We start from the raw sequence: 24,952 nt of genomic DNA, 5'->3' as shown, positions 1-24,952 counted from the left end.
CCCACAGCAGTTGTTTCTGGAGGGCTGAGACAGAGGGAGATGCTGGGGTCACCCTCGTGTGTCACTGAGCAGGGCTTAACTTTGGAGGGAGTTGAGACAAGGCTGCAGCTCAGCAGGGCTGGGACAGGGCCAGGATATCTTGCCCTGAGAGTTGTCCCCAAGGTCATAGGACAGCCATGGGCTCTTGAGCTGAGGGGAAATGGAGGCTCAGGGGGGACCTGGTTTTGCACAACTCTCTGACAGGAGGTGGCAGCCAGGGGTGGGGTCAGGCTGTGCTCCCAGAGAACAGGGACAAGAGGAGAGCAAACTGCATCAAACTCTGCCAGGAGAGGGTCAGGAGGACACCAGGAGGAATTTCCTCATGAAAAAAGTGATCAGGCCTTGGAAGGGGCTGTCCATGGAGGTTTGGAGTCCCCATCCCTGGAGGTGTCCTGGATGTGGCACTCAGTGCTCTGGGCTGGTGACAAAGTGGGAATCAGGCACAGGCTGGACTTGATGACCTTGGAGGTCTTTCCCAACCTGGATGATCCTGGGATTCTGTGATTCCTCAGGCTCTGGTGCACCCTCCTCACCAGGCTGGAGCACAGGCACAGAGCAGCTGAGCTGCCCCTACTCCCCACCCCACAAGGTCTCACCCAGGCAGAGCAGTAGAGTGACCAACACAAAACCCAGCCTTTAAATCCAAATAAAGCTCCCTTGCTCTGGGCTGGCAGTTGTTTTTCCAAGCTCTTTGTCTCTTCCCAGCCCTCCCAGCCGTACAGCATAGGGATTCCAGTGCCTGCACCTCATTAATATCATGGGGGAAGGCAGATGCTTTGTCCGGGCTGCCCGGCTCCAGCGCCCAGCAACATTCCTGCCTCGCAGGGTGCCTGATCTGGGATCACTCCCGAGCTGCCAGCACAGCCATATGTTGCTAAGGGTCGTTTATTCTTGTTTGTAAAATGTATGGCTGCTCCCAGCTTCCACACTGTCAAAACGAGAAGAACTGGCCCCAAAATCTCTTGCTGCATGATTGGATCAGACGCCCGTACATCTGTTAACGCTGTAGGAGCTGTAAAATGGAATAAGTTGGGCTATAACTCAAGCACCTCGATTACCACCACGATGTGGGAGCAGCCGAGCGGCTGCTGCTCCGCCAGCAACGACACAAACATCCATTGTGCCAAGTCAGATGTAAATTTACACAAGGCAGCATTTCCTGGGCCAGGGCTCAGAAGGGAGGAGAGGGATGAGAGCCTCCACCTTGACAGGATGTGCTTGAGCCTCAGCCCGGTGAGTTTTGAGGTGCACAGCCCTGGCAGTGAGGAGCCAACAGCTCCACTGGAGCTGCAGGAGCAGAGAGGGCCCCAGGTCCTGCAGCAGGGTTTGTGCTGTGGTCTCACAAACTCCTGAAATCCCCATTTAGCCTGGGAATGGGCAAGGAAAAACCCTCCCCATCCTGGAGCAGCCCAGGGCAGGAACCTTCAGCACTGTGCCTGACAGGAGCAGGTTGAGCCTGTCTGTGGAGGAAGGGGTTGTCTGGGACCCTCAGCCCAAAGTGCCCACCCAGTGCCCACCTCACCCCAGTGCCCCATCCCAGCCTTGGCAGGGCAGGCACAGACAGGCAGAGCAACACAGGAGAGCTCAAACCACCCCAGGGAAAAACTGTAGAGGGTCAGCATTGAAGAACTTGACCTCAGAAACAGCCACAAAAGCAGATTGTGAGCACCAGTTCAGTGCCACTTACCCAGGTGGTGGCAGTGCCTGGAATGGTGTGACCACTCCAGCTGCAGGAGCTGCTGCACCTCTTGGTAAAGGTGAGCAAACACAAAAGTGAGCTGCAGAGACATCAGACCTCGCTCTGCCCAGGGATGTGGAGACTGGAACATGGCACAGTCTCCTCTCCATCCTAACCTGGAATCTAGCACAGGGCACAGGTGAAGAACAGAGGGCCCAAACAGAGGGAATACCAGTCTGAGTGTGAGCCAGGGGGTTGGGACAGCCTGGAGCAGGAGAGGGGCAGCAGGAGCTGCTGTTTGTTCCTGAACATCCCACACCTGCAGCAGGTTGGGACACCCAGCTCTGCTCTGTGCCAGCACTGAGTGAGCACCAGGCCCCAGGGATCTCTCCCATCCTCCAGGGAACTATCCCAGCTCCTCACCTCTGCAGTGCCCAGTTTTATGGTCTCAAGGCCCAGGACAGCCACAGCCACACCTCACCTCGGTGGCCCTGAGCAATGCCGTGCCCAGATCCCAGCTGATCTGCCAGGGAAGCAGGGGCTGTGCAGGCCTGGCTGCTGCCAGCTCTGCCTTGGCAGCAGCTGCTCTGGGCTTGCTTTTTGCTGTTCCTGACAGTGCCAGATGCCTGTGTGTCAAAACAATGGCACTTGCACACTGACTGGGAGCCTCTCCCTCGCTCCCACCGTGCTCCCGCTCCCGCAGAGCCAGACAACGCTGGGAATGGCCGGGGGGGGCAGGAGGGATCCAGGCAGGGATGGAGGGGCAGTGAAGGGCTCCAAACCCAGAGTCAGAGAGAAGCTGGAGCACCAGGTACAGCTCTCACTCCTCCAAGGAGCTTCCAGCATCAGGCCCAGGCAGAAACACACAATATTATAATACTGGTATTAATATCAAACTCCATGTCAGCTCCTCGGGGCTGCCCCCACTCCTGCACTGGGGGATCCCACTTGGATTTCCAGCCCGTTTCCCTCTCCACCAGTGGTTCCAGTCACCATTCCCAGATGTGCACTGAGCATTGCTGATCCCAGCACCTGCCCCTGCATCCGAGGAGAACCAACACCCTCAGCAAGGACCAAAGTCACAGCACAGCAGGACCAGGCAGAGCTTCTCCAAGCATATTCCAACATGAGCAAATCCTGATTCGAACAATGCTGCCAGGTCCCTTTGGGCTCAGCAGGCCCCATCTGGAGCACCCCACAGATCCCAGCTCTCAGGGCACCAGGAACCAGCCTGGCAACAGGAATTCCCATTGGAGCAGTTGTTTTCATGACCACCCTGGCAGACTCCAGAATCCCAGACTGATTTAGGTTGGAAGGAACCTCAAAGGTCATCCTTGACACAGGCAGGGACATCTTCCACTATCCCAGGTGGCTCCAAGCCCTGCCCAGCCTGGCCTTGGACAGTTCCAGGGATCCAGGGGCAGTCACAGCTGCTCTGGGCACCCTGTGCCAGGATCTCCTCATGCTTGGAATATAGGCAGGTGCTCTCTGAGAGGTGCCAGGGCCCCAGTGCCCTGCTCTGCTCACCCAGGAGCATCCCACCAGCACATTCCTCGCCATAGGAAAGGACCAGGACACACCCAACCACCTGAACTCATCCCAGCTTTATTTTCTCTACAGGTCAGACACACAGGGATGGAACCAAGGTCTCCACAGCAGAGAGTCTTGGATAGAAAAGATCCTCGTGAATCCCTCGTGGTAAAACCATCCCTGGGCAGGATCCACGGAGCAGGCAGGGACTGACACAGCCTCCCTGGGACACAGGAATCAGCCCCTCCACAGGAATCCTTGCCTGCATCCACTGGGAATTTCCCAGACATTTATCACATTTTCCACACCAGCTCCAGCACGGGAGCAGTGTCTGTAGTGCAACATCTCCAGGTTTGGAGGGACCAAGCTAAGTCTGCAGTAAGATTTTTTTTCTAGGAATTGTAGTCCTGAGGAACAAAGGGAAAAGGGGAGCAAGGATTTTATCTCAGTGTTCAACAACTCATTTCACTAAATGCTCATTGTGCTCTAGTCAGACACACTGCGCTTCCTAGAAGGAAAAAGATTTTGGGTGATATTTAAACTCTGAGAGGTCCAAGACAGTGCCTAAACCTTCCAACTACGCAGTCACCAACTGGTTAATGCCAAAATGTTCTATGTATAAAAAGAAAATAAATAAATTTACTATCATCTATAATTTCTCTGACTCACAGCCCAGTGTCCTGAACCCTCTGGATGCAGACATTCCTGTCCGCACCAACACTTCCCATCACTCCTGTTTAACCTCACTGATTTGACAGAGAAAAAAGATCCTGACATTGCTTTCCAGATGCATTTCCAGGCATTGGTTCTAAAAAAAGGGTTATTTCTCTGAAATCCATCTGAAGCACGACAGGAGGAGGATGAAGCCAAGGCCATCTCGCTGCTCAGTGCCCAGAGTTTTCCGACCCCTTAGAAATGTGAAATATTGTGGTTAAGGGGGTCCTTCCAGAGCCCAGGGTGTGGAGACCTGTGCTCTGCTGAGCTCACCTGGGCACAGGAATCCCGTGGGATGGACCAGGCAAGGCAGCAGGAGAGATGGGATATAGCCAGGGAGGGGAATGAGGATCCCCAGTGCCATAGGGAGGGAAGGAGAGAAAGAAAACCCTGGGCAGAAGCCAGCAGCCTGTGCAGGAGCTTGTTTTACCAGTGGGGTGAAGGGGAGGAGGCGACTGGCTTTTAATTTTAACCCTGTCCCCAAGAGGGCAGTGCCATGGCTCTCCTCTGTGCCAGAATCCCAGCAGGGCCAGGACAGCCCAGGAGCAGCCCAATCTCTCCTCTCTCCAGCCTGGCCCAGGGCAGGACTCATAGCAACTCAAGGGACCAAAGATGGGAAGCTGCAGAGACACTTTATGAGTGTCTCAGAAATGGGAGGATGGATCCACACCTTCCCAAGCCACCCCCTGCAAAAGCTGCCTGCTCCAGGCAAACACCAACACACAGAAATAAGGCCAGAAAGAAACAAAGCGACTGAAATGAAGGGTTTGGCAACAAAGCAAATGTGGCTCTTACACAGAGACCCTGCCCTGGGTCCAAACAACTCCCTAAGAAAGGGCCTGCAAGCAAAGGGAAACTTCCATCCCAGAGGGATTTTGCCAGTGGGGGTTTCCAGAGGATTTGATACATTCCCCCCGTTCCAGAGAGGAACCTGCCCCACCTGAGCACTGTGCTGGGGAGCCTGAGTGTCTGCCAGCTCCTGTCCTCTGGAAACCAAAGAAAATGAAACCTTTCCTCCTCCTGAGAAATTGAGACATGATCCTTTCTGTCCCAAGGCCTGGGTCTGGCAGGAGCCTGGCAGAGGCACAGCTGGCTGAGCCCACTCCTGCTGCTCCAGCCCTTAACCTCCAGCATTCCAAAGCCTTCCCAAGAGCCACAGAGTCCATCTGCTCCTGTTTAAGTTGCTGCTTCTCTGTGATTCCTTCTCCAAGACACACCCAGGACCCTGCAGGGGCAGGGACACCTGGAATCTCCCGTCCTGAGTGAGCAGTGCCCGTCCAGGCACTTCCAACGCCGACATCTCCTCGAGGGCTCTGCCATCCCTCTACCTTTGTGCAGCTTCCCAGCCTCACCTCCAGCCAGCCCAGCTCCTGGGAAAGGAAAAAGCAGCACTCCCATGGCAGCAGCTGCTCAGCTTGCTGGGGGTCTCACTGTCACTGATCTGAGTGGCACTTGGAACGTTTCCTTCCATGCTCCCCTGGGGTTTGCTTTTTAAGGACGATTTCCGTGGGTGTCAAGTGAAGGGCTTTGGGTCAGGCCCATCCCCTCCTCCAGCCTGGAGCTGTGCCTAAGAAAATCCAGCCCTGAGCCCAGCAGCTCTTCCCTGGATCTCTGTGAACCTCCACTACCAGCTGCCTTCTCCAGGCCTCGAGCGAGCGGTCGGCTCCCGCGGAGCTGCCCCGGGCTCCACGTTGGGAAGGGCTCCCCCTTCCAGCAGCAGCTCCAAGCCCCATCCCGAGTCCAGGCCGTGCCTAGGACAGCTCGAAGCCGGTGTTCATGCTGATGGCGTAGCGCAGCTTCTCCCTCAGGATGCTCTTCTTGCTGTAGTTGGGGAGCTTGAGGAGGTTGAAACACGTGGAGGAGGTCGGGAGGCGCCCGCCCGGCTCCTTCTTGCGGATGGTGAAGAAGCCGCGCAAAACGCTGCCCAGGGTGTCCCCTGTGTCCTGCAAGGGCACAGAGCTGTCACCTCCCTCTGCACACCTGGCACAGAGGTGCCAACAGCACAAAACCTGGCACTAGGAACAGACAGAGCCAAAGCCCAAAGCTCAGTTTCCCACCCCTGTCCAAGGAGCTCTGCTTGTAACTCGATGCCTGACATGGGCAGAGTGTGAGGGAGACAGGTGGACACAGGGAGATCCCAAGGAGAAAATACAACCCTGGAGGAACCAGGGAATCCAGGCAGGAAGAGTCTGGAGTTGCTCTGTGTGTATGTGTAGCCATGTGCATGGGATAGGGCTGTTTTCAGGTAGAGAATCCCAGAAGGGTTTGGGTTGGAAGGGACCTTAAAGCTCAACCTGTTCCATCCTCTTGCCATGAGCAAGAAACACCTTCCACTATCCCAGGTTGCTCCAAGTCCCATCCAGCCTGGCTTGGGACCCTTCCAGGGATCCAGGGGCAGCCACAGCTTCTCTGGGCACCCTGTGCCAGGACCTCACCAGCCTCCCAGGGAAGAATTTCTCCCAGGTATCTAATCCTAACATCTCATTTTCCCACATTAAGGGTTGGCAGGTCAGATGGAGAGGAGGAAGCTGCCCAGGGAATTCCCAAGCCCTGAGAGCAGGATGCCTACCTGGTCATCAGACACTTCCACACAGCGGATGGAGAAAGGAGGCTTGAGGTAGGCAAAGCCCAGAAGTGGAGGCCTGGAGCAGCTGGTGACAAACTGGAAAGTGACACATGGTGATGACGGGAGCAGCAAGGGCAGAACAGCCACACAGTGACAGTCCCAGCACTGTTGGGACTGGCACTGAGCACCCCACAGTGTGTGTCTGACAGTGTTTGGGGAGTGTCACTTTTGCAGGGACATTCATGGTGACACCAGAGCATCCATAGAGCTCTGCTGGGCACTTCCAGGTGTCAGGAATTCTGGTGCCCCTTCAGAGAGCACCCAGGTAACTGGAGAACAGCCCTGGCCCCACCACCCCCAATCCCAGCTGGGCAGGGATGGCTCCTCACTCACCTTCAGGAACATGGCTCTCTCCTCAGGGCTGAAGTCATTGGCCAGGATGTCCCAGAGCCAGATGATGACACGGTGACTGCCATGGAAGCCCCCATAGTACACTGTGTGTTTCCTGGGGAGGGAAAGGCTCTGACAGGCCTGGCACTGCAGCAGGAGGGGCACAAGTGCTGCAAGGATCACTTGGGTGGGATGGTTTGGGTTGGAAGGGACCTTAAAGCTCATCTTTGTCCTACGGGCAGGGACAAATTCCAGCAGCTCAGGTTGCTCCAAGCCCTGTCCAACACCTGCCACGGGTCAGGGTTCACTTCTGACACTGAGCCCCCAGCAATTCCTGGGCACTTGATCAGAGGAGGGAAAAGCAGAGAGGAATTCTGCTCCCAGGAATGGAAGAGGGGACCGATCCCAAATTAGCCTTAAAGAACACATTCCAAACCTCTGCTCCTCACGTTCCAAGTAGGAGCAGCAGAAGTTGTGGACAAATCATTGTCCCACCCCCTCCCAGGACCTCTGCACAGGCAGAGCTCAACTCCCAGGCTGGATGAGGGAGCCCCAGCAGCCTCAGGTGTCACTTACTTCAGGTCCTCGAGGTCGATCTCGGCGTTGTCCCCGGAGATGAGGCGCTGCAGCTCCGGCGCAGAAAACATGCGGATCCACTCGGGCTTGATGATGGACCTGAAGCCGCTGATGAGAGCGGCAGTCTGGCTCTTGATCTGGGTGTGCATCCGGAAATGCGCCATCAGGTGGATGTAGCTGATCCTGTGGGACAGCCAGGGGGACATGGAGCTGCCAGGGGTACACACCACCCACCACTGAACTGTCCCTGATGTGTTTTCCCAGCTCCAAAAGGACTGGGACAGCCTGGACAGGGTTATACTTCCCCCTCCAGGCCCTGCTTTTTATTTAAGTAGATGAAGATGGTTTTTTGCCCAGATTTTTTCCCTTTATCCCCTCTAGGACTCTCTACATTACTCAGAGCTCTTGCCCAGCTCAGGGAGACTAATTTGCTTTAATAACCCCCTTGATCAACCTTGGCTGGACACAGCTCCAAATCCATTTAACAGCTCAGCTCTCCAGGCAGACTCCTCTAGGTCTGACCAACAGCTCACTGGGCTCTGCTGCCCCATGCCTGGAGAAACACCACACCAAAACCATGAGGCAGATCCCCACCTTCCTGCAGGATGTCAGAAATTTGAACTTTTTGTTAGAGGGAGGCTCTTCCTCTTCTAATCTCCAGGCAAAACACCTGAAATTGTTGATTCTTGTTCAGCAGCTCCCACACAGACCCCACCACAATTCCACTGCCTGGGTTTTTGGCAAGGTCACCCCAGAGCTGTTTCCAGATTGCTGCCATTCCCAACACTTCTGCTCCCTCCCAACTCCCAGTTTGGCTGCAAAAGCTTCAAATTTCTGCTTTAAATTACTAGAGCAGCATCCAGAACTTTCAGCTTTTTCCCTGAGCTGACCTGTGAAAAGCCAGAGGAAGATCCTTTCAAATGCAAACTCCCTGCTCAGAGCTGGAGAAGGGAAAAGCCTGGAAACATCAGACTGCAGAGCACAGATCCAGGTGGGATCCAGCTTCCATTTGTCAGGAAAAAGATAACAACCCCCAGATCACCAGTTCAAACACACATTTGCTTAATAGATATTTCATTCTGCTTTTATGAGCACTGAAGGGGATAGGGAAGGAAAAAAAAAAAAAAAAGAAAAAGGAACAAAAGGTGGGGTTGGTTTGCAGGCTCCGGAGTTGACATTTCTGATAACGATCTAAAAGCCGGTTATCTGTGAAAACAGCCCCGGGGCTCGGTGTCTCCTCTGATTTCCTGGCTCTAAAGAACGACTGTCGAGTACATTTGAATTCAGCACTGTCTGCTCAGAACACGGTGCTTTATACAACTGCCACATGTTATCATTCTGAGGAGATCTGTCTGCTCCAAGGTGTCTTTGAGCATCTGTGCCCTCTGTGTTCACGACTGTGTGCCTGAATTGCTTTGAATCCATCTGTCTGTATCCATCACCATCATTAAATCCTGCAGAATCTCCCTGACTGGGTGCCTTTGACCTCAGAAGTGCTGTTTCAAGAAGTAAATTGTCAATTTTTATTTTGCAAATCAAATTTAATACAATTTCTGCCAATGAACTGTAACCAGCAAATTCTATTAAGATATTTATGTGCTCCTTCTCCTCCAATCTATCTCAATTCATTCCAGATGCAAGCCCAAGGAACCAGAATAAAGTATTGTGCAGTGGTGACCTTAAAAATCTAATTGCTGTACTTACTTATTTTCATTGGTAACAGGAATGGTCTTCCCTCCAGGAACAAGTTCATGGCAAACCAGCTGAGGGGAGAAATGATTGGATTGCTAATTACTGCCTGGAACCACAATGGAAGGAAATGCCATGCTAAGCTGTTACCTCCCCATAAAACATTTATTTTTACAATAAAACAGCAGGATTTAAAATTTAAGTAATAATCCTGCTTTCTGCCTTGAACCAGTTTCACTTAACTATTAACAGAGTAATTGAACAGTAGGAACTGCAGCTCTCCCACCAGTGGAGCCAGCCCTTCTCCAAGGAAGCCTCTTCTGCAGTCTGATCCATCACTGCTGAACCACACACAAATCAATTCCAAGAGCCCTGGGGGACTGTCACAATCCCAGAATCCAGAGGCTGAGCAAGCTCAGAGAGCTCAGTCTAACAGCACAACCCAAAGCTGGCTGAGCCACAAGTCTCATGCAGGAGCTCCTGGAGCTCTGTCCCTCCAGCTGTGCACTCCAGGCAGGAAGGCCAGCAGGGATCTCCCAGTGCCTGGTGATCTCTTCCAGCTCAGGGCCAGCTCAAGACCCTCCAGGTGCTGCCTGCAGAGTCACCACTCCTCTCTGCCCAAGCTGAGGCAGCACATCCTCATTCCCACTTTACAGAGGCCTCTGTGCCTCAGCTCCAGGTGAATTCCAAGGTCAGGCTGAAGCCCAGACAGGGAATGAGCTCAGCTGTGACATGGCTGTTTTAACAGGGACACTGAGTTCAGTCAGGGTGACCCCACCTGGCTCCTTCAGCATGACCAAAGCACTGGGGAAACAGGAATTCCTGGGTTATTTTTAACCTTACTGAACCACAGCCTTCAGTGTCTCACTGCTGGGCTCCACATCCTGCTCCTACCTTCATTTTTCACATGGGAGAACCCTCCAAGCTGAAACCTCAGCAATCCTGAGGCAGCAGCAGGTATCTTCCATGGCTCCCCATGGAATTTGCAGCACAATGCTGACAGCAAAAGGCATTTTTATCTTATCTCTCCAGATTTTCCAGCTCTGCACACAAAACTTCACAGGGTTCAAGTGCAACCAAGTGCCTCCAAGTCTTCCTAAGGGGCTGCCAAACAGCTTTTCCTTCTCTAGGCCAAGACACTTGGAGTTTCCCTGACAGCAACAACGATGTGGGAAGAAAAGGAATTTCTCCCTATTCGCAGGTTCTTCTTTTAAGAGGGGAACACCACTTATGCAGGGGAAGCACTAAACACTTTTTCAACCCTGGCAGGAGAAAAATTAAGTGTCAGAGGGGAACCTTTTCTTGTGGAAAAAGCTGTTCTCTGCCAACAGGTAAATATTGAATCCCACAGCTGAGTTCAGAGAAGCTGAGCCAGCCTTCCATGGCAACATGAAGAGGACAAAGCAGAGGTAAGGTCCAACAAATCACTGAATAAAAACCTACCTGACCCATCACATCTTCATCATAGGACAGTGTCAAGCCCAGGTCACTGATATCACCATCATAACGCTGGAGAACAACAGGGAGAAGTGGAAAAAAAGAGAAAAAAAGGTCAGGGTTCAGCAGCAGAACCACCAGTCGCTCCCAGTTTCTAGCAACAGGCAGCAATCAGGGAGGTGAATGACAGGAAAATTATTGCTCCAACCTTAATTGAAGTGAGATTTTTATAGAACTCTGAGTCCAAGGAGGGCAGTTCATCCACGGAGCTGTAGAAGACACTGTGGTGGTGCCCAAGGAGCTGACTCAGAAAGAAGGAAGCAAATGGTACATCCACAACTATCCCCTGTGGACAAGAGAAATGCACAGGTAAGGTCCTGCCACACACTTGTGGTTGTGGCATCTTTGGTTACCTGCAAGGCAGATCTTGTGATATGGAACAACTGCAGAGAGCAATTCTGCAAGGCACCAAAATTAGCTACAAGCCCCACATTCTCTTAAAATCCATTAATTAGTAAGGCAGGTGCAAAAAGGCACCTGGGGAACTTCATGTGTTCTTTAGTTTGAACTGAAAGACGGGAAATTTAGTGAAATACATGGAAAAATCTGCCCTGACAGAGGTTTCCCAGAGAAGCTGTGGCTGCCCCTGGATCCCTGGAAGTGTCCAAGACCAGGCTGGACTGGGTTTGGAGCAACCTGGGATAGTGGAAGGTGTCCCTGCCCATGGGAAGGAGACTGGACTAGAAAGTTCCCTTTTAACCCAAATCATTCTATCAGAGTCATTCTATCATTTCATCCTCCTTTTTTCCTCATGTCCCTCTGGGGTATCCACAAATGATGTTTCTAAGATGTAACACCAAAAAAACAGGCTGGTGTCCCAGCACCATGAGGAACAATCAAGGCATGATCAGGTTTTACCTCCAAGATTATTTTTAATACATGCCTGAAGAAATTCCAGCCTGTCCCACTACAAGGATCTTTATTCAAGCCATTTTTCCAAATTCCTCTCTTCAATAACACCACCCCCCCAAGCAGGACAGATGCCCTCAAAGGCACCATCACTGAGGAGATCCCAAGCTGGTGCTTCTGGCTCACCTCATACACAGCCTTCCCAAGCATCTTCCCCACAAACTCAAAGAGCTGCAGGTAGTTCTCATGGATGTAGGATGTTGGGGATGGATACAGCCTCTCATCACCACTGGTGGTCTGCACAAAGAGATAAGAGCCCAGTGAGCCAGAATGGCTCTGTCTGCACCAGGTCACCTCAGGTGGCACCTGTGTCCTACCTTGAACAGGTTCAGTGCAGGGTCAAACACCTTCTTAATGATCTCTTCCAGGAACTCTTTGAAGACTCCATCTTGATCAATACCAGCCTCATCGACCCCCAGGTCATTCACAAACTTCACCCTGATCACTCCCTTCATGGCGTTCTGGGAAAGCTGCCGGAGCTGCTCGTACCCATCCTGCACAGAGCAGAAAATCCAGAGGACAATCCCAGAGAGAGACACATCAAACACCCACCCAGAGATGCAGCAGAGACAGGACACAGGCCCACCACAGAAACCTGCATTTGTCATTGAGTCTTGAGCTCAAAAACCCAACATTTTCCAAGTCAAAATTCCAGGTTTGCAACAGCCTGAGCTGAACGAGGGTCCAGCATTCTCCTGGAACATCAGCTCTGGGAGTGGACCCCTCAGCAGCCACAGAGAAGGTAAAACAGCCCTCCCAGCCCTGTTTTTGTCAGGCCAGGCTCCTGCTTTGTGGGCTGACTCGTGTCCCTCACCTCGAGCATGCGGGAGCGGCGGATGGTGATGTGGGTGACGTGAGGGGACGCTGAGCTTGTCTCCACCAGCCCCAGCTTCTCCTTCTCCTTTGTCACCATGTTCCGGAAAAGCAGCACCCTCTGCACAAACAAAACAAATCCCAGTCTCAATCCATGGGGATCCTGCAGTGCAGCAGGGATTTGGGAGGCTCCTGACACATAGAAACTGCTGCTGGTTGTCCTGATCCCAGCTCTTCCCAGTGGTGCCACTGTCATCCTCTCACTCCACGCAGCTGCACACACAGATCAGTTCTGTCTCAACACAGAGATCAAGACATTTGAAGGAAATGCACAAGGAAGGGGTGAGGACACAGATCAGTCCTCTCTCAGTGACAGAAATCAAGACATTTAGAGGAGATCTGTTGGGGAAGGTGAGAATGAAGGAGAAGACTTTCATTCAGCTGGCATTTCAAAAGAATCTCCATGTCACAAAATCCTCCAGACAGATGTCCCTCCCACCTCAATGGCCACCCAGGCCATTGATTCCCAACCTCCACCCTCTGCCTCCATCCCACTCACGTTCTTGTGGGGAATGACATGTGGGATGTACTGCAGGAGCAGCTGGGCTCGTTTCTTGTCCTTGTCCAGCTCCTGGAAGAGCACGCTGGGTTTGAGGTCCCTTGACAAAAAAAGGCAGAGATTCAGAAATCCCTGAGAAATACTCAGGTGTAGGGGAGAGGGAACTGGTAGTGATTCCAGAGATGACTTAACTGCTCAGTGTACACACTAAGAAGGTAAAAAGGACCAGGGGCACTCAAGCTCTTGGGTGCTGAGTCAGTTTTCAAAGCACCACCCAAACCTCCCACCACAACACGAGGGGCGTCCTTAACTGCAAACTCAGGCAGCAGTTCCCACCTTGATGCCACAAGCAGAATGTCAATAAGGAATCCCAAATCAGGCTCCCCAGAGGATGTAGAGCAGTGGGACAAGCCTGGAGCTGCCCAAGATCCCTGCCCTGGGCCACTCACTTGCGCAGCCAGTGATCCTCGGGAGCAAAGCGCCGGCGACAATCCCGCTCGTACAGCACCATCAGCCAGCCATGGACAGAATGGAACAGCTCCAGGGTCTCCCCTCGGGCATTCTCTGCACAAAAGGAACAAGGCAGCAAAGTCCAGGCACCCTTGGCACCAGCAGGAGCCACATCTTGATTATCCTCCCCACAGGAACAGCACTGGGGTGTTTTCCTGACCCACACGGCCTCTGGAGGGAAGGATTTTGTGCCTCTGGGAAGAGAGACAGTCTCTTCTTTAAACAGAGCTAATCAAAGCCATCTCATTTCACACCAGATCTGGACTATCACAGCTAATTACCAGAGAGTTGAGCTATACCCAGATTATACCAGCAGAGAGATCCACAGCAGATTCTACAGAGACCCAAGCAAGCTGCTCTGCCTGGTCACAGCACTGCCCTGCTCTTGTCCAACACATGGCCCAGCCCTGCTAAACCTCATCTCTGCCAAAAATCAACATGCCCATCATGTCTGTTACACAAATCCTTACTGGAAATAGGGAAGTGCTCTGGATTTGGCACAAAGCATGATTGTGGCATCTGGACATCAAAAGACTGGGACATATTCCCACATTGAAGTGCTTTTTGTGCCAAGGAATAATTAACAAGCTTCAAATTCCAAAATAAATGCTATTTGTGGTTCTAACAGTAACATCAACTCAAGCTACTAAAAACACTCACCTACGATTCCATCCCAGATCATCTTAAACACAAAGGAATTCAGGAAAGAGGAGATGGTCACCAGCTCTTCCAGTTTGAATGAAATCTGCTCTTCATAGACCTCGATGTCATCCAGAATCCTGTCAGAGCAAACAAATGCAAATGCACAAGTGTAAATTTAATTCCCTGTTGAAATTTTCATAAAGGCACATTATCCTTTAACAGCAGCTCTTATTTCTATGACAACTGACACCCATGAGGATCTAAAGTCATAAACAACCAAACCTTATTTATGGATTTTGATTGATAGCAGATCCTAACACAAGATGGTATGAGAGGCTGAGATAAAAGCAAAGTCAATGTTTCAGGCTTAAAAGGACCTTTTCCATTCCCAAGAAAATTTTTGCCTCATTCAAGAGGAGAGAATTGTCTCTAGTGACCAGCAAGGGCAATTTTCCATCCCTTTTCCCATTTTTTTGTGTTGTTTCTTTCCCCCTCCCACCCTGCCAATTTTTGTTACCAGCTGGAAGTAGCTGAGGGGGAAAAGTCCTTTTGAAGCCCTTTATTTCACAGGACTCAAACCCAAAAGCTTGCTGCTTTTACCCTGCCTACTCATCTTCAGGAAAAGACATAAAACCTTCAATGTTTCTCTTGAACCTGAAGGAACACAACAACTCGATGTCACAAATCCAGGGATCCCCATCCATGCTCTACCTACGTGATGAGGTGACGGGAGCAGTCACAGAAGAGCATCAACATGGCCAGCAGCCTCTTGGATTCCTCTGTGTCATTGTTCAAACACTCCAGAAAGAGTTTTAACCCTCCCTGTGGTCCCAGCTCACAGATAAAAGCCCATAATTTGGGCAGCAGATCATCCAGGTAAGTGAGACCTATGAAAATATAAAGTGCACCGAGTAAAGGTCATTCTGTTGCTTGTGAAAGCTCAGAGAGGTGAGACTTGAAGCTGAAAGAGCCTTTTGCAAAGCAGAAGAGGAACATGAGCATCCTATTTGGCTCCCAGGCCTGTCTGCATTAACAGGAGATGGACAATCACCAGGAAAGCACAAAAAAAACCCTTTGAATGAGACGTTGTTTGCACCTTTGAACCTTTTCCCCCTAATTCTTCTGCAACTTTAGAGAATACTGAATTCCTGTGATCCCACATCCACCTTAGGGATGAGAACACAACAGGGCTGCACCCATGGTCACCACAAAGCACCCAAAGCTCTGAACTGACTCCCTGCTCTACCCACCAGACCAAAACAGTGCTGATCTCCTCCTCCACCCCTTCCCCAAGACAGGCAATTTGTTCTCAAGATGTATGAAAGCCTTCAATGTTCCCACCACAGAAAGATTAATATTGCCTGGCTCCCCAAAAACCCTGACTCAGGCTGAAGGTTGAGAGGGAGTAAGCAAGGTTTCATGAGAGGAAAACTTGCTTTAATTTGTGTTCTTGAGACTTTGTGCTTGATCAAGTGGTGCTGAATGTTATTGATCCCACGGATGATTGAGGATGGAACAAGCCTTCCCCAGCCAGTCAATAACCTGTTGGCAGTGATGAAACTCCCAACAAATCAACAGAAATAAGAAAATCTCTTTTTTTCTCTCCTCACTGGAAAGGATTTGAGCAGCAGGGAGGTGGCCTGACCTGTGAGGATCTGCAGGCGGATCTGGGTGAGGGTGGTCAGGGTGGTTTGGTACAGGACACAGATGCTGCAAACCTTCTGCACCTCGGCAGAGTCCACGCGCTTCCCTCCCACCGGCTTCAGGATGTTCCGCACCGAGGCCGACTTCTGGAAAGCTCTCTTGAACAGGTCTGGGGGCAGAAACACAGCAGGAGGGACAGAGGGCAGGGTTAGATGGGATTTTGGGAAGGAATCCTGCCCTATGAGGGTGGGGAGGCCCTGGTACAAGGTGCCCAGAAAAGCTGTGGCTGCTCCTGGATCCCTGGAAGTGTCCAAGGCAAGGCTGGACAGAGCTCAGAGCAACCTGGGATAGTGCAAGCTGTCCCTGCCCATGGCCCCAAATCCCTTCTAATTTAAACCATCCCACAGTTCTATACATGCTCTACAGGACAAGGTGGAAACAGAATGGGCTGTAAGTGCCCTTCCAACCCAAACCACTCATGACCCATGGTCCTGGCTGCAGCAAATCATGACCACAGGATCCAGTGTTACAGGCAACAGCAAGAAAATATCAGATTTACAGTTATCTTATCCCAAATCTTTTTCTGCAGGACCACCACACCTCACAGGTGCAGGATCCAGCTTCACCTTGCTTTCCACACGGGAAGCTGAGCTCCCATCTTCCCTTGGAAGTCTTAAGTTTTGCCGAAAGCACTTCAGCTACTTGAGAAAACGAGGAAAAGAAACTGCTAAAATAAGCAAATATTTTCCCAGCACCAAAGAGAGAGAGTTGCCCCAGGTCACAGGAGCATTCCAAGGAGGAATGACAAATAGGAGGGATCACATCTCCACCTAAGCAGCAGCAGCTGCTGCAAGTAATTATTCAAAGCTTTTGGCATAAGTACAAAAGTCAAAGCCCTGTGAGTTTGGGAGAGAGAACCACATAAACACACACAGAGACAAAAAAATCCCAAAACTGACTTTTCATAGGAAGGCTGTTCTGAGGGGAGATTGGCTGTGCTGGCAGCTGAGCTATCTCCTGATTTTCCAGCAGCTTCTTGCTGAGCACATCACTGAAGAGGATCCTGATCATGTGGACTCCCCAGAGGTGCTGCAGCTGCTTGGTCAGCAGAGGCATGGACTCGTTCAGCCTGGAAGACAGAGCAGGGGGACAGGTTAGAAGGCAGCTTGGAATAAAACACCAGGCAGTGATACTGATCCATTTAGCTCACAGTCCAAACTGGAATAGTCTGTGCAGGAATGCTACAGTTTATTGTGCAGCTACAACCTGAAATAGCTGAGAAATTCTTCTCACTGTTCATCTCAAAACATAAAAAACCACTTTGCAACATTAAAAAAAAATAAATAAAAGGAGAGGCTTCATCATCTCTCCCTGTGAGGTCCTTCCCACTCACCCATAATCCACAGTCTGTGAGAACCAGCCCAGCACGGGGTGCCAGTGGGTGAGGTTGGATTTCTTCTGGGACACGTACTTCTGGCAGTAGGAGAGCATGTGGATGAGCACCCCCACAAAATGAGCTGTCTCCTCCTCCAGCACCTGGTCATTCAGGGAGCCCAGGAACACCAGATTGCCTGGAGGAAGGACCAGCACAGCAAGGCTTAAGGAGGAACAGATGCTGTGGGACAGGGGTTACAGGTGAAGGGAATCCTTTCCCAGTCCCAGGAGAGGATTTGTGTCAGAGATGATCTCAGAGGCCACCCTGCAGGAAGCCATTTCCAGCACACATCAACCCCTGAGGTGACAAGTCCCTTTGGCCACCTTCCCACCAACACCTTCTACAAACTACTAGAAGCTACAACCCACAGTTATCCCAGAGTCCCAACTGGTAATCTTGTTGCTTTTGCAGATATGTGAATTTAAATATGCAGCAGCATTTAGGGCCATTTAGGGGAGGGAGATCCAAGACTTGCTCAGAGTCCAAGTGAAAAGCTGGCAGAGATGATGCCTGACATGGATACAAGAGCAAATCTCTGGCCCTTCTTCCCTTTGCAAAGGTCTTAAACCTTGTTTGTAACACCCCAAAATACACCTCGGTTACAATTCAGAGAAAGTTATCAAAATAACAATTAAAAATGATGAGTTGGAGGCAGCTCTTCCCCATGGAAAAAGAAGATCTGAATCAAGACTCTTTTTCAAACCCAATAAAAGTGTTGGAAGTGCTCACCCAGCAAGCAGAGAGTGTGACTGCCCTCCAGGCACACACAGACATCCCGGCACTGCGATTCCCGGCTCAGGAACAGGATGAACTTGCGGAAGAGACCGTGGGATTCGATCACTGCCAGGCGCTGGAAGACAGCAGGGAAGTGCCACTGAGGCTGGGAAGCAGCACATTCCCATACCTGATATGCCAGCAGCACTTGGCACTGGCTTTTCTTCCCAAATAAAGCAGCAAGTCGAGGCTGTTGCCCCACAGAGTGTTTGACACGGAGCTGGGCTGGGAAATAAAACCCCTGGCAGGTGAACAGGTCATGTTGGAGCTGGAGCCAGACCTTTGCAATGATCTGTCTGCAAGACCACAGGAATTGCCCATTAGGCACAAAACCTGCCTGTCTGCACCAAGCAGACTGAATTGGATTAGTGGGCAGCCCACTGGTCACCCCCTCAGAGCCCTCTGCCACCCAACAGGGTGATTTAGGCTTTGGCTCTGTCTGTGGTTATGGAAAAGGAAGAGCAAGGATGTGAAAAAATCAAGCTGTGGGTCATATGTGCTTTTATTTTTTATTTATGTAGGTATTTTAGGGCAGTTCAGCCCATCATCCCACTGGTGTTAATAATTCCTGCATTAGAAATCCAAAGTGTTTGTAAGGCTTTCAGAACAGAGATTTGAAACTGGCAAAGAGAGAAATGCCAAAGCTCTTGTTCCAAGAGCTGATAAAATGGAATAGCAAGTGGCCTGGTGTGATAATCAGTCCTCTGAGATCACCCACTTACCTCAGGGGTGAGAGTAGCAAGGTGAGTCATTATAGCAGGCACAGACATGACATGGATCAGGAAGGACCTCAGCAGATTGTCTGAGAACTGTGCAGCAACCACAGGGCTATGGAGAGAGAGAGAGAGACATTTTAAAGCTCAATCAAACCTGGGAAAGCAACACAGCCTCCAACTGAGCCATCCAGAACTGGATCCTGGGAATTCCCTTAGCAAGAACCACAGAAACAGGGAATGGGTTGGGTTGGAAGGGAACTCAAAGCTCAGCCCATCCCACACCCCTGTCATGGGCAAGGACACTTTCCACTATCCCAGGTTGCTCCAAGCCCTTTCCAACCTGGCTTTGAAGCATCCCAGGGAAAAGATCATTCACTCACACTTCTGTTCTCAGAGCAAGCTCACCCTGAACTGAACTGCACCCTCGAGTTTAGGCTCACACTAATTCCTGACTTAAAGCCACTCCAATCTGAGAAAGGACGACAGCAAAGTGAGCCATTTGTCTAAAGCAATTTCTTTCCTCAGGGTGATATTCTCAACGGCACAAAAACATTGAAAGAATGAGAAGTCTTCAAAAGAAAAAAAAACACTAAAAAAAGGACAATTTTGGCTTCAAATCCCCCCAAACAGCTCCAGCTGACTCACCGCAAGGCAAGGGAGAAGATGGCAGTTAAGGAGCCTTTGGACAGGGAAGGTCTGGATCTTGCCAAGCCATTAGTTAGCAAAATCTGGAATTAAAAAAGAAATCAAAATATAAAACCCCCATAGTAATCAGAAAAAAAATACTCTTATTCCTGAAAGATATAAAAGTTTATTTAATGTAGAGGAAAAGAACATCAGAGCAGCCTAAAATCCAGTTTTACAAGTTATTTGGCAGAACTAGAAGGGCTTCAGGTTAATAATGGCACAAGAAGGAAACTGCAATGAAATCAGACACTCTGCAGGCCTTATCCCCCTAGAACCTGCACTCACAGGCTTTAAAAATTAACAGGCAAGGCTCAGAGTTTGGTAATGTAATTCTTATTTAAAAGATTCATTACATCAGGTCCTTTGCCCAGCAGAGCAGCCAACAAACCCAACCAATACAATGTGGCAGCTCCAAAGTTTGGCAAAATCACATCCTTGTCCATCTCATGATGAAGTGATTAAGCAGGATTTGGGCTCAGCAGCAGTGACAGAAGGGGAAGGGTGGATTTGGTCTCAGGTGGAGACACTCTGCTTTACTTGAGAAACTTGAGAGATTTTTGCTTTGCTTGAGAAAAAGATAATCATGCACAAATCACCAACAGCTCCTCCCTGAGACCCCAGCATAGAGGCAAAGAGCTCCTCAGGAGAGGGGCACAGGCAGGGCAGGGGCTGGTTTGGGTACAGCTGGGACTGTGGCAGCTCACACTGACCTGCAGCACGGAGTAAAAGCCCTTCTGGTTCAGGTGGCCCATGATGTTGGCACAGATGTGGTTCATGGCAGGTCTCAGGGTCTCACCTTTGGGTTAAAGCACAGATGTCACTCCAACAGCACCACAGCCCCACTCTGAGTCCCCACAGAAAGGTTTGTCACTGCCCAAGCCCTCCTGGCACAAAGTCCTTGTCCTTCTACACAAACTCATCATTCTGGCAGCATTTCACACTGTATTGTTTAGGCTGTAAGAGTCTCATTTCCTCTCTGCTTGTCTGACTTTTCCACATCTATTTCCTACAAAACCCCAGAGCTAAGGGCACATTCCCTTATCCTCTGAACACTTCTTGTGTGGGGGTTTTTGGAATATAATAAAAATGCTGTAACAACTGTTGGTGTCCTAAGGGAAATAGAAGAGGAACAGTCTAATCCCAAGGGAATCCTTGTTTTGTGCAAACACAGGAGCAGAATGAATCTTTGTGGCAACCAAGGTGCAGAAACATAATCCCAGAATGGTTTGGGTTGGAAGGAATGTTAAGGATCATCCCATTCCACCCCTGTCAGGGGCAGGGACACCTCCCACTAATCCAGGTTGCTCCAATCCCTCTCCAACCTGGCCTTGGACACTTCCAGCTTCTCTGGAACTTGTGCCAGAGCATTCAGTAGATTTTAACACCAAGTCTCAAACCAGTGACCTAAAGACTGGGCTGCACCAACCTTTTCCCCGGAGGATTTTCCAGGTGGAAGTGTCTGTGAAGGTGACCAGCATTGTCAGGTGCAAGTTCACCAGTCTGGAGTCCTGCAGGATGTCAGGCTGGGATAACAAACAGCAGAGTTAACAAATCCACAGTTAACAAATCCACTGAGCCACCTCAAAACGCAGGGAGAGAAAACACAAGAACAGTCCTTACCTTGAGCTGCTTGAGGAATTCACAGCAAAACCACAGGATGTCTTTGATCTGTTTGATCCAGAGCAGTGTGAGGTCCTTGGAGAGTGCCAGTGACACGTACCACACCTGAGCAATAGGGGATGCACAGAGGGATCAGGGTTTGTGCTGCTGCTGGGCAGAGTTTGGGCACTGAACCCAGCAGTGGGACCAAGATGCTCCTCTCCCCAAATTCCCTGCTCAAAGCACATCACCCACCCCAGAAACCAAGTGTCCTTTAACTCCCGTGGCTGCACAGAGTAAAAACATCCCAGGGATACTAAAGGACTTGTCCAGACTTTCCCTGTGCAATCTCCACAGTGCTCAAGAGCTTCTGAAAGCTAAAAATTACATATTACCAAAGTAAATCCCCACAGAGAGAGTTAAAAACACCCACCAACCCCTCCCCACTCCAAACCAACCCCCCTGCTGACCTTGGGCTCGTTCTCCACGTCCATGCTGTTCAGGATACAACGGCACAGCTTCTCAAACCTCTGGGAAAATCCAAAGGTGGGATTAGCTCTAACTACAGGAAGGGCTATTCTGGAAAAGCACAAGGAACAGCTCAGCAGAGAGAGGAAGATCTCTCTGTCTCAAATCAGCAAATGTTCCCAGCACATTCCCTACAGGAATCCTGGTGGCTCCTTTCCTGAGAGCACACACGTCATGTTGCTGCTGTGCAGAATTCCCTCCTTTTTTTTGGATGCTGCACCAACAGAAAACTGCATTTGAGCACAGATTTCCATGGGACAGACATTAAAAAATCCCTCACTGCTGCTGCCATTGGAACATAGCTTTCCCTTTTCCAACTGATTTCCTTCCAGTCAGCCCTCACAGCTTCCTGGGGCAAAGATGATCATTTCAGGGCTTCACCCTGAATTCACAAGTTCAGGGCATGGTGAGAAAAGCTGCTGGGATACAAACAGCCTTCCTTTGTTAGCACAGATCTCTGGGAGCTGTCCCAATGTACCTGCCTGGGGAACTGGGCTGTGCCAAAACACACCTCCTGCAGCTGCCAGTGTCACCAGGAAAAACATCCATTAAAGGATGCCCTGAACACAGAACCACTGCTGAAAAATTCAAGGCTTCTGTTTCTATCCTACAGGCAGATCTCTTCAGGAAGAGGCAGGAAACAGAGAGAACATTGCTGAAGGCAAAATATATTGCAAGAACCTCCAAGATCACTGAATAAGGAATTCAACACATTTAAGCTGTCCCCAAAAGCACAGCAGGATGTCAGGGCAGTGTCCTCACCTCCTTGTCCTCCTTGGGGTTGAACACAAACAGCAGCTTCCTGGCAATCCTGAACACAGACAGGGCACTTCTTTTACTTGAGCCACATTCATTTGTCCCAAAGAAATCCTCCACCTCCCTCCTACCAAAGAGGGAAAAACGAGGAGTTAAAAAGCAATCACAGAACAAAGAATTCCTTCCCTAAAGGGGCCCACAAGGAAGATGGAGACTTTACAAAGGTCTGGAATGAGAGGAAAAAGGGGAATGGAGTCAAACTGACACAGGATGGGGTTAGATGGGATATTGGGAAGGAATCCTTCCCTGTGAGGGTGGAAGAAGCTGTGAGAAGCTGTGGCTGCCTCATCCCTGGAAGCATCCAAGGCCAGGATGGAACAACCTGAGCTAGCAGAAAGTGCCCACAGCAGGGGTTTGGAATGAACTGAGCTTTAAGGCTCCTTCCAATCCATCCCATCCCATGATCCCACAAACCCCACACACCTGATCTCCCTCTGCAGGCGGCAGCGACACAGGAACCTCCTGACCAGAGCCTGGAGCTGCACTGCAGCTCGTTCCCTCTCCTTCAGCTCCCGCCGCTCCTCCCGCGCCTGCCGGGCCTTGTCCAGGAACTGCGCCCTGGAGCTCTGGCTGGCACTGAACATGGCTGGATCCCCCCAGGGAGCAAAGGATCTGTTGGGAAAGATGGGACAGGAAGGACTCGTGGATATGATTGTATGGTAAGAAATACTGCAGATGTAAACCTGTGAGTGAAATAGAAATGAAAGCCAGTTTTGAGATGTGAGCATAGCAGGCAGGAAAACGGTGATTAGCTGGAGATGGGTTGAAAGACATGAAAACAAAGGTCTCAGGAATGTTGCCTTTCCACTCTGCAAAGGCATCAGGTAGAAAACAGATAAGAAATGTAGCTTTTAGAGTTTAGAATATAAAACAACATGGTAATGTAGTAGTTCTTATAGGCTGCATGCAAAGTTTGTAGGTTTTGTATCTCGCACTGGTTGGTCACTGTAAATTAGAATATTCAACACAAAAAGAGATAGAGTGTATTGTAACAAGGTGATCACCCCCTTCCTCTCTCTTCTCTGGCTCCTCTTTTGCCCTTCCCCTCTCCTTTCTTTACGCTCTTGTTCTGCCCCTCTGCCCTCTTGCTTCTCCCCTTATTCCCCCTACTCTCTCTTCTATCTCTCTCTCTCCCCATTCTCTCATTAGGGCTTTGCTTCAGCCGAGGCTGGTGGCTGAAGGCAAAGCCTTCTTTACCCACGACCCTTGTAATAATAAAGCCACGTGTTTCTAGAACATCTCAGGTCTGCAAAGTTCCTTATCCTCACCATCCACGGAAATTTCTACAGGATCTTCACAGCAAACACCTGGAAAACCAGAGCAGAGTGGAAAAAAACACCCACAGGAGGGCAGGGCTTGAATATCTGCTCTGGGGAGAGGAGAATCTGACAGCAGAGGGAAAAGTGGGAATTAAAATACCCCCAGTCACTGTCACGGGGCTGCAGCAGGGACACAAAAACACTGGCAGGGAATCCTTCCAGCACAACCCACAGCCTGCTGCAGGCTGGGAGATTTTAAGGGGAAAAATAAACAAATCAGTTGTTTTGACGCTGTGCTCCACTCCCTGAGCTCCACCTCCCCTCTCCAGCCTCTGTTCTTCCCTTACCAATCAATGCAAAACCAGCACAGTAACAGATAAGAACAACTCCCCGGCCAGGGACAGGGGGAAAAGGGCACAAAGGACATTGATTTATTGCTATGCACCAGATAAAACACCCAGAGTCAACCAAAGCTTTATAAACATCAACAAGGAACTCACCTGAGGGGTCACTTCTTCAAGGAAAGCGTGTGATGTTCATTTACACACACACACATGACCCACATCCAGAGGCTTCGGGCAGCTCCTGCATGGACAAGCACATTCCCTGCGGCTGATTTGGGGATTCAGACTTTCCCTCTGTAGTTCCGAATCCTTTAGACCTTGTTTCCTTCTCGCTGCACCCGCAGGGTAAACGGTGAGTGGGAGGAGAAGCAGCCCCGCGTCCCGGCGGTCACCAGCAAAGGCAGCTGGGGGGAGGGATAACTCCATTTGTGACAGGAAGGACAAAGCGGGGAGCAGGTGCCACCGCCGAGCAGGACCCGAAAGCCACCCACAGCCCCCCCGAGCTGGGCTGCAGCTCCCAGGCCTCGCCCAAGGAACGAACGGAGCAGGCACAGAGTCCCTTCAGCTCCTCTCGCAGCCCCCTCAGCCCCTCTCGCAGCCCCGTTCGCCCCCCCGGGCCCAGGCTCGCACCGCGCCGCTCACCCCGCCGGGCCCCGGCGCTGCCGGCAGCCTCCTCGCAGCCCCACAGGCGCTCACCCTCGTCCCGGCGGACACCGGGCCGGGCGGGCCGGGCCCAGCGGCCCCGGAACCCCCTGGTCCCTCCCGGTTCCCCCGCCCAGGCCGCGGCCGCAGCCCCCTCCCCGCACCCGTGTCCGCGCTCCCCGTCCGGCCGCCAACCCGCCCCGTCGCTGCCGTTCCGCCGGCCCGCTCACCGGCTCGGCGCTGGGAGAACAACCGGCCTGGCGTCCCGCTGATACCGGAAAGGTCGGGCCGAGCCGAGCCGGGCCAAACCGGGCCAGGCCAAGCCGGTGAGGCGGCGGAGCGGCAGCGGCCCGGGCAGACAGCGGGCGGGGCGGGCCATCGGACGGGTTTGGGGGC

General features: G+C 51.2%; 1 protein-coding gene across 1 annotated transcript; it reads right to left on the bottom strand.

The window, feature by feature from the left end:
- Positions 1-3,311: 3,311 nt before the first annotated feature.
- UBE3B (ubiquitin protein ligase E3B) lies at positions 3,312-24,850 on the bottom strand. Its single transcript, XM_083873689.1, has 28 exons — positions 24,787-24,850; positions 24,071-24,318; positions 22,735-22,923; positions 22,258-22,378; positions 21,438-21,497; positions 20,989-21,093; positions 20,795-20,891; positions 20,079-20,164; positions 19,327-19,409; positions 18,688-18,793; positions 17,921-18,041; positions 17,150-17,327; positions 16,716-16,885; positions 15,758-15,925; positions 14,828-14,999; positions 14,131-14,249; positions 13,410-13,524; positions 12,961-13,060; positions 12,403-12,522; positions 11,906-12,082; positions 11,715-11,825; positions 10,828-10,965; positions 10,626-10,691; positions 9,198-9,256; positions 7,494-7,676; positions 6,921-7,032; positions 6,531-6,623; positions 3,312-5,904 (listed from the first exon to the last, which is right to left on the bottom strand). Exons 3-28 carry the CDS (start codon positions 22,893-22,895, stop codon positions 5,713-5,715), a joined length of 3,213 nt encoding a protein of 1,070 aa, XP_083729815.1. The 5' UTR covers positions 22,896-22,923; positions 24,071-24,318; positions 24,787-24,850; the 3' UTR covers positions 3,312-5,712.
- Between the last annotated feature and the right edge of the window lie 102 nt (positions 24,851-24,952).

This window comes from Zosterops lateralis (genome assembly GCF_965231275.1).
Source record: "Zosterops lateralis genome assembly, chromosome: 17".
Taxonomy (NCBI): Eukaryota; Metazoa; Chordata; class Aves; order Passeriformes; family Zosteropidae; genus Zosterops; species Zosterops lateralis.
Note: the sequence above shows the minus strand (reverse complement) of the source record. Positions and strands in the feature narration are given on the sequence as shown.

Coding starts and splice junctions, on each gene's coding strand:
- UBE3B (XM_083873689.1), bottom strand. CDS start 22,895: ATGTTCAGTGCCAGCCAGAGCTCCAGGGCGCAGTTCCTGGACAAGGCC. Junction 19,410..20,078: donor GCTTTTACTCCGTGCTGCAG/GTCAGTGTGAGC, acceptor TTTTAATTCCAG/ATTTTGCTAACTAATGGCTT. Junction 18,794..19,326: donor ATCTTCTCCCTTGCCTTGCG/GTGAGTCAGCTG, acceptor CTCTCTCCATAG/CCCTGTGGTTGCTGCACAGT.